This window comes from Panthera tigris, chromosome E1 (genome assembly GCF_018350195.1).
Source record: "Panthera tigris isolate Pti1 chromosome E1, P.tigris_Pti1_mat1.1, whole genome shotgun sequence".
Lineage (NCBI taxonomy): Eukaryota > Metazoa > Chordata > Mammalia > Carnivora > Felidae > Panthera > Panthera tigris.
In genome coordinates, this window is record NC_056673.1 from 45,988,588 (window position 1) to 46,001,386 (window position 12,799).

The 12,799-nt window shown below is 56.6% G+C and overlaps 1 protein-coding gene across 2 annotated transcripts; it reads right to left on the minus strand.

Annotated features, from left to right (window-relative positions):
- Positions 1–4,146: 4,146 nt before the first annotated feature.
- CD79B (CD79b molecule) lies at positions 4,147–7,385 on the minus strand. Of its 2 annotated transcripts, none has more exons than XM_007088271.3 (6): positions 7,205–7,385; positions 6,491–6,535; positions 5,348–5,650; positions 4,982–5,100; positions 4,668–4,709; positions 4,147–4,555 (listed from the first exon to the last, which is right to left on the minus strand). In XM_007088271.3, exons 1-6 carry the CDS (start codon positions 7,269–7,271, stop codon positions 4,457–4,459), a joined length of 675 nt encoding a protein of 224 aa, XP_007088333.1. In that variant the 5' UTR covers positions 7,272–7,385; the 3' UTR covers positions 4,147–4,456. The 2 variants fall into 2 exon arrangements, with proteins under 2 accessions (XP_007088333.1, XP_007088332.1); XM_007088270.3 differs by having other exon boundaries at positions 6,491–6,538.
- Between the last annotated feature and the right edge of the window lie 5,414 nt (positions 7,386–12,799).

Here is a 12,799-nt window from a genome sequence, read left to right on the forward strand (position 1 = left end):
GACTGCAAACCCTTTGAAGCTGGATTCATCCCTCTCATCCACTCGTTCGTTCACTGCCACTCTTCTTTGTGCATTACCTGGTTCTAGACGTAGCTGTCGCTTTTTCTGTATGCCAGATACTGTACCAGGCAGATGGGCATACCCTGATGAATGAAAGACATGATCCTTTCTTGGCTAAAGCTTATAGTACCCGGGGAAGAGAGACAATAGGAAACAAATAAATACATAATGGTAAAATATATAAGGAAATTTCATCTTGTGAAAACTGCCATGAAAGAAATAGCCAAGACATAGAGACGAGAGAACAGCCTGGGGAGAGGGGGAAACTGGCAGGGGGGCACAGCCCCAGACCCAGGAACTCAACAAGCATGTGCTAGGTGGATTTGAATGAATGCAAATGCAAGACAATGCCAAGGAAAGAACCCAAACGCCCACCCACCCAGAAACGGTAAGGTAGGCCACGTTGTGCCTCAATGTCCTCCTCATAGAATGAATTCAAATAACTAGTGCCAAAAATATAAATAAAAAGTACAAGATCTTGCAATGCACGGCACTACATCCATGAAAAAATTTAAATGAAAAAAAAAATAGGCAAGGCAGTACGCAGATGCTGATCACAAGTCCACACAAATATTCTGCACGGACTCATGACCTGCTGTGCCTGAGCCCTAAGCGGGTCCTCACGAGGTGTTTAGCACCGCCTCCCCCCGCCCCCCTGCCCCCCTGTTTTCGCCATCTGAGAAAGTGGTGTTAGGTCGGAGAGAAAGAGGTTTTTTTGGTTTTTGTTTTTTTTAGCTTTTTTTTTTTTTAATTTGAGAAATGCACTAGGATCCTTCTAAATGTGTTTTTAACGCCCTGTACTCTATCTTCAGGATTTAATGCTAGCTAATTTTTGTTCTCTGTGGAGTCACCATTTCCAGGTGAAGGCTTTGGAGCTGGAGGAGCAGCTGAGGTATCCCAAGTGGGTTTGTTGCTTTTTTTTGTTTTCTTAATTTTTTATTAATGTTTATTTTTGAGACAGAGACAGAGTACGAGTGGGGGAGGGGCAGAGAAAGAGGGAGACACAGAATCTGAAGCAGGCTCCAGGCTCCAAGCTGTCATTGCAGAGCCTGATGCAGGGCTTGAACCGGCAAACCCTGAGATCCTGAGCTGAGCCGAAGTCAGGCGCTTAACCGACTGAGCCACTCAGGTGCCCCTGATGCTGTTCTGTTTTTGTTGGCAGCTGAGTCCCCAGCAGATTCGGAAGGTGCCAGAACCAGGAGCACTGTGGCGAGCCGGACACATCTGGTAATTCCACAGGGGTGGGCTCTCATTCCAGCCACTGGGGTCATCTAAAGAGAACACTCGAGGACAGAATCTGGGAATCCCAAACCCCGTGTTCTAAGATGGCCTTTGAGGCCCTTCACAGAAGACCCAGACACCTGCTAAGGGACAAACACTACCTGCCAGTGACATTCAAACAGTGGCAGCTTTTCACATTTTGTTTTGTTTTTCTCTTACCTCTGATTCTGCTGGAAAAACACCCAAACCCTTGAGTCAGAGCACCCCAGGCCTAGCAGCACCTGCGTCGATAAAGGCCGGAAGTCAAGCTAGAACGAAGAAGGAACCAGCCTATGCTTACACCAGGGCCCCGAGGGACTGGGCTGGATTCCCCCAGTGGGCAGTGGGGCATGTGCCCACCGAGGCACCTTGGGGCTGTATTCTGGGGAGGGGGAGGCCTGGAGAAGCCGCCCAGAGCTGGCACCCTGGAAGGATGGCCCAATGGTGTGATCTCCAGCCCGGCTGGGAAGGGAGTGGGTCCTTCAGGGTGTTGAGACTTGCGAACAATGGGAAGTATTTAAAGATGGCCAGAGTTATCCCAGGATTCTCTCCTCCCTGGTTCTCCTCCTTCTTTACTTCCTCCTCGGTGTCTCAGTGCTGCAAAGTCCTCCGAGGGAGGCAGCTGTGATATAGCGGAAAGAATGCCGGGTTTGGAGTCAGAAGGTCTCTGTGTGATTTTGGCCAGTTGTGATCTTCCTGGGCCTTGATTTGCTCATTTACCAAATGGGGATAATGCTGCCTCCTTCCAGGCTTATGCTGGGGCTCACGCAAGAGTATGTACATGAATATGGAGGTATTCAGTACAATCTTATTGACATTTAAGAGGTGCTCATTATATAAGTATTTTGGGGGCCCAGGAAAAGATTTTGGTTCACGTCCCGTATCCTGATTACAGCGGTGGGGTTACACAAATCTGCACATGTGCTAAAATTCATCAAACTGTACACTGAAAGAAAACATAGTCAATTTTACTACATGGCACAATTTTTTTAAAAAAACAGCATCTGGCTCAACGCCCTTCTCTCAGACAAGTTCTGATGATTCCCATTCTACAGATGAAGCAACTGAGACCCGGGGTTTTCATCATCCCCACCAGGATCATCCAGCTTCATCTCCACTGCCTCAGTCAGTTCTGGGGGCCAGGGACCCATAAGATAGAGACGGCGATACCCATGGCACAAGCCCCTAAGACAGAAAAACAGGCCAGGGAGGTCTTCTACATCATAACCATGGGGGCAGATACCTTTTAGGGGTGTCTGGGGAAGGAGGCAGGCCTTGCTGCTCGAATAGTTCCCTGCCAACAGTACTGCAAAGCATTACGGAAACTCAGTTATTCAGAACTATTAGTCTTTTCGTAAAGTCAGTGCCTCCCTAGACTCAGGGCAGCCCCAGGCTGGGGGAGACCCTGCTTGGGGGAGAAGTGAAGACTCCCTCCCACCCCCAGCCCGGCTGCCAGGGTCCCTCGTGGAGGTAGAAGGACAGAATTAGCGCCCCTATGCAAAGCAGCAGGAGAGGAAGGGCTCTGGCTCAGTGGAGGCAGATGCCAAAACAAACCAGTTTTCTCGGGCAGCCCGGAGACCAGGGAGGGAGAGGGCCCTACCTGGCCTGCCCAGCATGGCTTTGAGGGAGCACCACCGAGCGATGCAGAGAACGACTGTTGGAAACCCCAGGGCCAGGTACCTCAGCCCCCTGCTCCACCTGGAGTTCCAGGGGGAAGCTAGTAAAAATCGATGGCTGCCCTTATTGGCCCCCACATGCTGGGCTTGGTTCTCCAGTTAAGTTGGCAGCACCCTGGGGGCAGAGATTTCTCTGGCCTGAAGCCAGAGCATGAGTGGCAAAGAGGTGTTTCAGGGTCCCCCCAAGGTCAACAGGAAGTAGAGCGAGGCCTGGCTTTGCACATAGAGGTTAATGGCACCTGAGATCCTAGCTGGGAGTTGTTCCCAGTCACTCCTGCAGCTGGCAGTCGGGGCCCTAATTTGTAGGGCCCTAGGGATCATTTTGTGGGGAGCTTGGGGCCCTAGGGGACCTCTGATGTGGTGCTGGGAAAGGCTGAAGGAGTCACCTGACGAAGGACCCCCAAACTTCACCACCGCAAAGCCTCCCTCTTTAGGAATCTCTCTCTTGCATGGCTCTGGGTCAAACTTAAAAACAAAATTTCCAGGCTTGGTAGGGATTCATTTATCTGGAGAACATGGCCAGCATGGGCAGTACAGGCCAGTAACAGGGCTGGGGCAGGGCCTGGGGATATTTGGGAGGGCTTCTTGTAGGTGGAGGGCATTAAAGGACAGTAGGGTTGGGATGGGTGGGTGAGGGCAAGCTCCTCCAGGGCTGAGACCCCTGCCCTACAGAGCAGGACCCAAGCGCTGCTCGTGGGCTAAAGAGAAGGCAGGATGGGGGCATGCCCGCCAATAAGGGCTATTAGCTTTTCTCCAGGCTGGGCCCAGCTAACGGAAGATGGAAGGCATGTCCACAGATCCCAGCCAGGCCTTCAGAGAGAAGCCCGTGAGCACGGGAGAGGTCCGTGAGCCCTATGGCAGTCATCCTCTCCCGCACCCCACGGGCCCACAGGGGCCCAAACATTTGTGCCCAGAGAGACTCTCACCCACTCCAAACCCATAGATGTCACAAGCCTGTGTGTAGTTTCACGACACACCGTTTATTACATAGGACAATGGGATCAAGGCTAGGAGCTCCCTGGGGTAGCAGAGGGAAGGAGAGAGTGGGAGAGGCAGGTGGCTCTCCCTGGCCCCTCTGTGGCCAAGTGGGACGGGCCACCACCTTTCCCAGGCTCTGCAGGAAGCTGGTCTGCTCTGAGTCCATTTGCAGTTTTCGGATAAGCCTCTGTCTTCCCCGTCCTGAACGTGGGATGGATCCCCACATAGCACCCCCAGAAGGCTGGGTCCAGTCTGTCCCCAGAGAACTCCTCACTCCACACCACCGCCCTGCACCCCTTCTACTCTGGTCTCCTCGGTAAGAGCTGGAAACCAGGGGCTAGAGGGGCAGGCAGATCTGGTGGGCCAGCTTCGGAGGCTGACCGAGGTCCGGGGAAGAGATGAGCTGGGAGCTGGCAGTGGCTCTGAAGCAGTCCACGAAGGCCCAGCTGGCTGGGCCCAGAGGCGTGGGGAGGGCCGGCCCCTCACTCTTGGCCTGGGTGCTCCCCCACTGACCACTTCACCTCTCCCGTCCGTAGAGTCACTATGTCCTCATAGGTGGCTGTCTGGTCAATGTTCAGGCCCTGGAGACATGGAACGGTGCTTAGGCCTTGGTTACTCCTTGACCACGCCAGTGGACGGTGCCGTCAAGCACCCCACAGCCCCCAGCGCCGCGGGGGTCCCCCCGTCCCTTACCTCGTAGGTGTGGTCTTCATCCATTCCGGGCTTGCTGTCATCCTGGCAGGGCGAGGGATGGAGAGCAGAGTGTTAGCTTCCCTCCCCCCCATCCACTGCTGGGCCAGGCCGGGGAGGGCCAGGGAGACTGGCCCGGGGGGAGGGGTTGGGGGTGAGGGGCGAGGGGTGAGGAGGTGAGGTGCCCTCTGCCAGAACAACCGAACGAATGAAGGAGAGTTTGAACAGGTGTCAGTGGGCAGGCTGTGGGCCTGGGGAGATGGAGACCCTGCCCACGTCTGGCCTGCCCCATGGCCGCCCCCGGCCCCCGTGGTCACCTTGTCTAACAGCAGGAAGATGGGCACGATGATGAAGAGGATGATGAGCAGGGTCTGGATCATGATGATGCCATCTTTCAGTGTGTTCCTCCTCTTCAACTGTGCTATGGTGCTGAATCCTGTGGGGAGGTGGCAGGGGGTGGTGAGGCTGGGGCCCCCTCTTTGGGCCTGCACCCCTCAGGACCTCCTCAGCGGCTCTCTTGGGTGTTCTGTGGCCGCGGCCACCTTCACCATGTGGCCCCCCCCACGGGCGGCAGGCCGGGCTGGGGCAGGGGTGAGGGTGGCTCAGTGAAGGCTCCATGGCCCCATCACCCCTTCTCCCCACCCCCCCCCCCCCACCGGCTGGAGGGCAGGCCCCGAACACACCCATGACTCGCAGCTCAGTGCCACAGCCCGTGCCGGGGGACGCCTTCAAGCAGTTCTGCTGGCAGAAGTAGATGCCGTTGTCCTGAAACTGGATGCCCTGAATGGTGAGGGTGGCAAAGGTGCCGTTCTGGCTCCTTAGGATGCGGGCGTCTTCCAGCAGTGGCTTGGGCTCCAAGTCCGTCTCCCGCTTCCGTAGCCAGCTCACCGCTCCCAGGTCCTTTGTGTAGCACCTGATCTCCACCATGGCTCCCCTTTTGCGGGCTATGAAACGTGGGTTCTGCCAGACCCGGGCACAAGTGCTTCCTGTGGGCACCGAGGCCGGGATCAAAATCCCGCTCTGCATCTTCCCGACTGCCAGCCCAACCACGGACCCCCGCCCTTGTCTGTCCTTGCTTTTGGGTATAGGACGGTCATGAGGCAGAGGTGTGGAGGAGCTGAGCCATGTGAGTGGCCAGAGGCCAAACCACCGGGTCCCGCCCCTTCCTGATTGCACCACCCCCCTGTGCCCCAGCATTTGATTTTCCTTTAGAAGGGCTCTGGAACCTTCCGATTTCTTTCCATGCCTATACAGCAGCCTGATCTAGGCCTCTCCTGCTGGGGTCCAGAGGCCCATAGGACAGCCCCCCACCTGGCCTGGTGCTCTCCCTTCGTTTTTATTCCTATATCTTCTTTCTCTCCCACATACTTACTCCAAGAAGCCTCCCTCCTGCCTCGTTCCCAGTAAGCGAACCGTAGGAATCCCTGAGGCCCTATGGCCTGTCAGAGCCCCTAAAGTTACAGACTCTTTCCCGGGCTGAGTCCGACAACCGCCCCCCCCCCCACTAGACAGACCCAGCCTGAGTCCCCAGTGGAACTCCCTCTGGCTCCCCGCCTCCCAGCTTGGGTTTAGTCACACCCCTTAGTCTCTGGGACTGGAACACTTATGTCTAATGAGGATGACAGCTGGCAGGAGGGGTGCTGGGGGGCCCTCGGAGCCAGGCCTCTGAGATGGAGACCCTAAGGTAGCCTAGAGATGGGTGTACCGGCTGGGGAGATGCAGGGGCACAAGGGCACAAGGGGCAGCCATGGCACGGACCCTGGGACCGGGACCAGCACTGGACGCAGACACACTTGCCCCCAGAAGGGGCAGGGGAAGTGGCTGACCTTTGGGATCCTGGTACAGGTCTTCTGTTTTGGCTGCTGGAACACCTGCTGGGTGGGAGGAAGTAGGCGGGGCTGGGTCAGGGCTCTCCCCTGGAAAGTGGCTGCCCCACCCCTGGGGCCCCCAGCATTCCTAGACCCACTTCCTCCTCTCAGGACATCAGCTTCGAGACCCTTCAGCCCCACCGTAGCAGCGCTCCGGAGAGACTGGAATGGAGCAGGGTCACCAGAAATCCACTTCCCGCCCCCTCCTTCTGCCTTTGACCTGACCAACGGCCTTGAGCAGGCACCCTGGATGAGACCAGGAGGGAAGTCACAGCTGGATGGCTGTCCTGTCTTCCAGCCCAGGGGACCATTTCTGGACCATGCACGTCCCAGGGTCTGGTTGGGGGCAGCCTCTCTCCTGTGTCGCCCCCACACAATGCCCTCAAGGGACTGGGGGTGAACCACGTCATGGACACCAACCCCTCACCTCACACCCAGCTCGGCCTGACGCCCTCCAAACAGGAGAGGGGCTGGGGCCACGGACCCCCTGAGCTCCTCAGCGTAGGTGATACGCCAGACCCAGGCCCCGGGGCAGTCAGAGGGAGACAGAAGGCCGAAAGTGTGAGAGACAGAAGGGGGAGGTTGGAGAGAGCAGGACACAGAGCGGTGGAAACAAGCAAACAGGCCGTGACAGAGAGCGAAACCACGGGTCTCGTTTCGGGGGTGCCGTACCTGACAGAAGCAGCAGCAACACCACCAGCCAGTTGCTGGGCATGGGAGACAGCACCAGCTCGGCCATGGTTACCACTCCGTCTCTGTCTCTGACCCCGAGCTGGTGACGAGGACAGAGGCTCCTGGGGGGGAAAACGTGTAACTGCCTGGGCTGCAGCCGGTCCCCTCCCCGCCTCTTCCCCACCAGGCCCCTTCCTGCCATGCAAATTGGGACCCAGGGGAGGCACCAGCTCTCCGGGGACCCTGGGGGAGGGCGGGGGAGGGAGGGCTCTCTTGTCAGCTGTGCTGCTAAGGCTCAAAGGGCATCACAGCTGGGGTCCACCACGGTGGTGGGGGGGGACCCTGGGAGGCAGGAGCCTCTCAGTCTTCTGAGGGTAGCTTGTGCGTCCCTCCCCTTGTCCCCACCCCGCTGATGGTCATGTCCTGGAGTCCCCCGGCCTCCTATTGTACAGTTCAGATTCCCAGGCACTTAGCTGAGTACACATGGGTCCTGTGGGTGAGTGTGAGCACAGCTCCTTGGCTCGGGCTCAACCTGCGCTCTGCAGGAAGAGAGGCACCAAGGGAGGATGGTACAGGGGTGTGGGGGGCAGCTATGGGCCCAGGCCCGGCACCTGGAGAGGCCCAGAGTGCAGCCTCTTGGCTGGAGTGCAGGCAGCCATGTTGGGGGTTGACGGAGATTTGACCCTGTGGAGGAAGGGAGCCACAGAGGTTCTTGAGCAAGAGCCAGGTGTGACAGCCACCTGGGACAAGACATGGTCCAGACCCTGGCAAGAGGCCTCCCTTCCTCACCTGGTGAGAGAATTTGTTCTCAAAAAGGGGTGAACTTAGGTAGGTAGAGACAGCTTAGAAAAAACCTACAACTCAGCTAATCAAGGGACTCCCAGGGATTTGTCCATAGCTCTCGGGTCTTGGGCAGGGGGACAGGAGGCTAGTGCTGGGGAATCTTCAGATTCTGAAACTAAGAGGCTCTCTGGCTTTATCTTGCCAGTCAGTAGAGTGGTGGATGAAACCATAGTGTTCTGGAGATGTGTTAGAGAGATGTGGAGCTGCCTCCCACGCCAGGGTTGACAATGAGAAAGGCAGGGATCTGGGTGGTACCCCCTTAGTCCTGGTGGGCATAGGCCCCTAGTAGGGGCTACCCCCAAGGAGTGCCAGCCAGGACCAGAGCTATAGAAAATGGGGACTGGAGAGTTAAGTTTTCAACCGAGGTACAGCTCGTTCCTGGCAGTCCCAGATGTTCTTGCTGTTCCCAGATGTTCCAGATGAAAAAAAAACATTTCTCTGAAAAGGTGTCAGATGTTCAGTTCGCAGAACAAACAGCCCAGGAATATAAACATCACCTGAGGTCAGCCTGGGGACCACAGTCCCCTTGTGCTGGTGGCGGTGGTTGGAGACCCTCCAGAGGAATGGGGAGGGGGGGAATCCAGGGGTCTTTGCATTTAATAAAGTACCTCCTCATAATGGAGGCCTTGGTTAGCTTTGGAGCTAGTGTCCCCCCGACGTTGGGAAGCTAATGGGGGAAGGCTTGGGGTACACACCTGTGTGTGCGCACGGGTGTATGCTCACACGGGTGTGTTGCCTGGGCTGTGTGGTGCGGGCCCTGCTCAGGAGCTGGTCCCGGGGCCCAGGGTGGCCTCATGGGGGATGGAGGCTGGGGGCAGTTGGCATCTTGCAAACACATCCACACATCCACGTCCCCCGCCCCATGCGCAAGGATGCAGATGTGTCCTTTGGACTTCATTCCCATTCATGCCGGGCGGGGATCCGTTTTCAGGAGCGGGTGGAAGCGGTGCCCCCCCTCCACCCGCCCCCTGCGCCTTCGGGGTTATTTGTCACAGTTGGGGCCGTGCTGTTCCCTCTCTGGTGACAACAGTACAGAGTTCTGTCTGGGGCTAGTGACGTCTTTTCTTTCCTGGAACAGGAGGCCTTATAAGCCCACTCCTGCCTCTGCCCCCGGCTTCCCTGGGCTGCAAAAGACCCCAACATCTGGCAGCCCCCACTTCACCTTTCCAGGAAGACAGCATCAAGACAAGAGATGGGGGCATGCGGAGAGGGGACGAGGGGCTTAGGAGTTTGAGGAGGCAAGAGGTCAGGGACCCCCCCCCCCGCCAGCAACCCTGGGAAGGGTGGGAGAGGACACAACCTCAATTTGGAAGGAGGGGTTCAGAGTTCTGCCCTCCCCTCGGTCCACGCTTCCTGGCTCTGTTCCACTGGCTGTTTTGTGGAAGAGGCCTGCTGGCTAAGAAGGTTTGATTCCCGGCCCTGCCGTGTACCAGGTAGAAAGCCGCCCCACGTTCCCTGGTGCTTCTCAACAAGGGGTGATCCTGCCCCCTCCCCCCGCCCCCCTGGGAGCACTCGGAAAGGTACTGGGACCGTTTCAGTGGTCGCAGTGACCAATGGGCACCACTGGCCTTCACGGACCAGGGGTGCTGAATTCCCTGCAGCGGGAGGGACAGTGTCTCACAAAGCAGATTTCTTGCTCCACATGTCAACAGCGCCCCAGTTACGCAACACCCATTCTTAACCCTCAGAGCCCAAGTTTCCTCATTCGTGTAAGACAGAAGTAATCGTAATAATCCATTCTTCACTTCGGGACCGTCATAAGCGTGGAAGGGAATCCAGTATCTGAGCGTTTGGTGAGAAATCTGGGAGCACAGTTTACCCTCAGGAAGGTGGGGAGTAGCACTGATAACTGGCTCTCCAAAGTGGATAATTTTGAAATATTAGCTTATGTTTTTCATCCAGTATTTTGCCTCTTTTCCTCCACTATTCAAGGCTCAGGGGAAGGGTGGGTCAGGGCACTGAGCGAGATCTCCTGTCCTTGGAGCCAGACAGAGCCCTAGGCACGGTTTGCAGAAACTTACAGTGAGAAGGAGCCCCACCCCCACCTCACGGAGGGAGGTCAGCACCCTGGTGGGGGGCTCAGGACCCTGCAGGGATGCTGAGCCCCTCTCCCCACACAAAGAGAACAGCAAGGTGGGAAGGGGCCTCAGGAAGACGGCTGAGGGATGTCAGGGTGGCCTGTGATGCCACGTAACCTCAGGACCCAGGAAAAGGGGGTGCAGGAATCTTGTAAAGGAGTGTTTACTAGTTTGAACACATACAGCCCTGGGAATCAGAAATCAAGTTGTAGAAAACAAAATTGTATATGAAATTATATTTCACCCACCAGGACTGTGGACTCATCTCACTACATCATATTACTCATTGTCACAGGTCCATAGGGACCCTGGGCTCTCTGAGGTCAGGGTTCAGAGGCAGGGTCTTTAGGGGGGTATCTCTGAGGAGAGGGAGGGGTCACACCAAGTGTCCCTCAGGCACCTCTGGGCCTTTGGCGGGGGTGGGGGGGGTGGCGCACAGAGAAGTGAAGGGTCCAGAGAGGAGGGACTGGGGCCACTGGGTCCCAACACCATTTCCTGGGCACCATCACGGGTGGGGAGAGGGAGCGTGGTGCTGTTAGGGGTGGAGGGCCACGACCCATGACCTTACCTGGCCTCTTGGACTCCAGCTAAGAGGTGGGAGTTGTAACCTTAAAAATAAAACTGCCAGGTATTTTACCAGCAAAAGACAGGTTGATTCCGGAATGGCAGAAAATTGCAATGCCAAACAAGCAAGGAGGGCAAAACCGCGGGCATGTCCACAAAGGAGAGGACGCGCTCCTTTACAGAGGAAAGGGGGACTTTGGGAAGGCTGTTGTAAACAAAAGTCCATTGGTGTGAAGTGGGAGCTGGAAGTATGGTGGCTTCTCATTGGCCGAGCTGTGACTGTCTCTCATTGGCTGGGCTGTTGCCAGGGCAGGAGGAAAGCTTTTCTTCTCAGCTTCAGGGATAGTAAATTGGTGTCCACCTGCAAGGTCATCTCTGTTGGGTCTACATTGATGATGAGTGGTGGAGCCTGAGCGCTTCCTCTGCTGAACCTCACGACTCCATTTTAGTGAGGTTCCCCTTTCTTAATTTTCAGAGTCCAAGCCTCCTTTTGGAGGGGGGCAAGAAAGAGCTGGACTGGGCCAGAGGGGGAATTGGGGCCCTCTCCCCACCCTGAGGCTCCCCGAGCCTTCCTCATTCGGCTTCAATCCCCACCAGCCCTTCTTGTCCTTGCAGCCCTCAGACCCTGTCAGTGTCCACATGCGGAGGTGCGGAAGGAAGAAGCTCGCACATGAGAGGCACCAGGGGGAGGTTTATTATAAGAACTGTACAAAGGAGCCTGCCTGCCAGCCTGGCTTGGGCCTGTTCCCACCCAGAGTGGGAATGGATGTGGACGTGTGGGGGAGGGGGCCACGGGCAGGGGAGGCTCTGCAATCTGGATGCAGTCCAATGGCAAGTATCCCGTCCAACGGATGCTGAGGCTCTTGGGGCCACCCTAGTTTGGGGCCTGAGGAGGGAAGGGGCATGGGCAGGGTGCTGGTCAGGGAGGAGGCTGCCCTCTGTAGGATGCACCTTCTGCAGGAAGAGACAGAACTTGTGCAGGAAGATGGAAGGAGTGGGGCCTCCTTCCACAGAGGACACAGGCAAGAGACAGGGAGCAGGGCTGGGACAAATGGGTGTGATAAAGAGACTAGGAGGAAGGGAGAGCGGGTAGCAAGGAGGCCAGCGAGCAGGGCAGACAGAAAGGAAGGCTCCAGCCACAGGAACGCACGAGCGTGTATGCGCGCGAGCACGCGCGCGCACACACACACACACACACACACACACATTGTTTTGGAGGTTTTGCTGCTTCCTGAGTTTTAATCAAACTGTTCACAAGAAACAAGAAGAAAGAGAAGAGGAACTTAAGGTCAACAGGGACTCAACGTGCAAACCTGCCCACACACGTTCACATTTATCCACATATAGCACAGGCACACCACACCAACAGGCCTGCACAGGAGACACACACACACACACACACACGCACACACACCAGTCAGACTACAGGGGCACGCTGACATGGTACACACTTGCAGAGACAGGACGTAGCACTTCACGTACTTGAATGCACACACACAGCTGTACACATAGGTGTGAGGCAGACACAAGGCACACACACAAGTGAATAAATCCAATGACACCTGTGCAGGTGTCTCCCTGCCTCCTCTGAGCTCCGGGAGCCAGCAGAGGCCTGGCTGGTTCTGCCATGCCCGGATCAGTGGTGCCAACAAAAATGGAAGTTGGAAGGTTGGGCCTGAGCCAGGAGAGCTGTGCATGTCCCAGTGTTGAAATCTCTAACACGGGAGCAACGACAACACTCTTAGGATCACTTTGAGGATGGGGAAGAAGAGGATGAGGAGGAAGGAAAAGAGAGATGTGGTGGGGGATGAGGGCATCTCAGGGCTTGGTGAGGCTACAAAGAGCCCTGTGGCACTAATGGAGGAGTGAAGAAGGGAGGGAGGAAACAGAAATCTACCTCCGGAGCTCCAGGGTCCCTGCCCCGCCCCAGGTCTGGGTGTTCAGGCCAAGAAAGCCTCCAGTGCAGTGATGCAGCTGACAACACCCAACCTATCCCAGCCATCCGTGCTTCCCAGAAAAAGACAATTCTCAAGTGGAACCCTCTGTCCGCTCTTCCCCTAGGGGCCAGCCAGGGGAGCCAGGGGCCTGCACAATGGACAAAGCAGGAAAT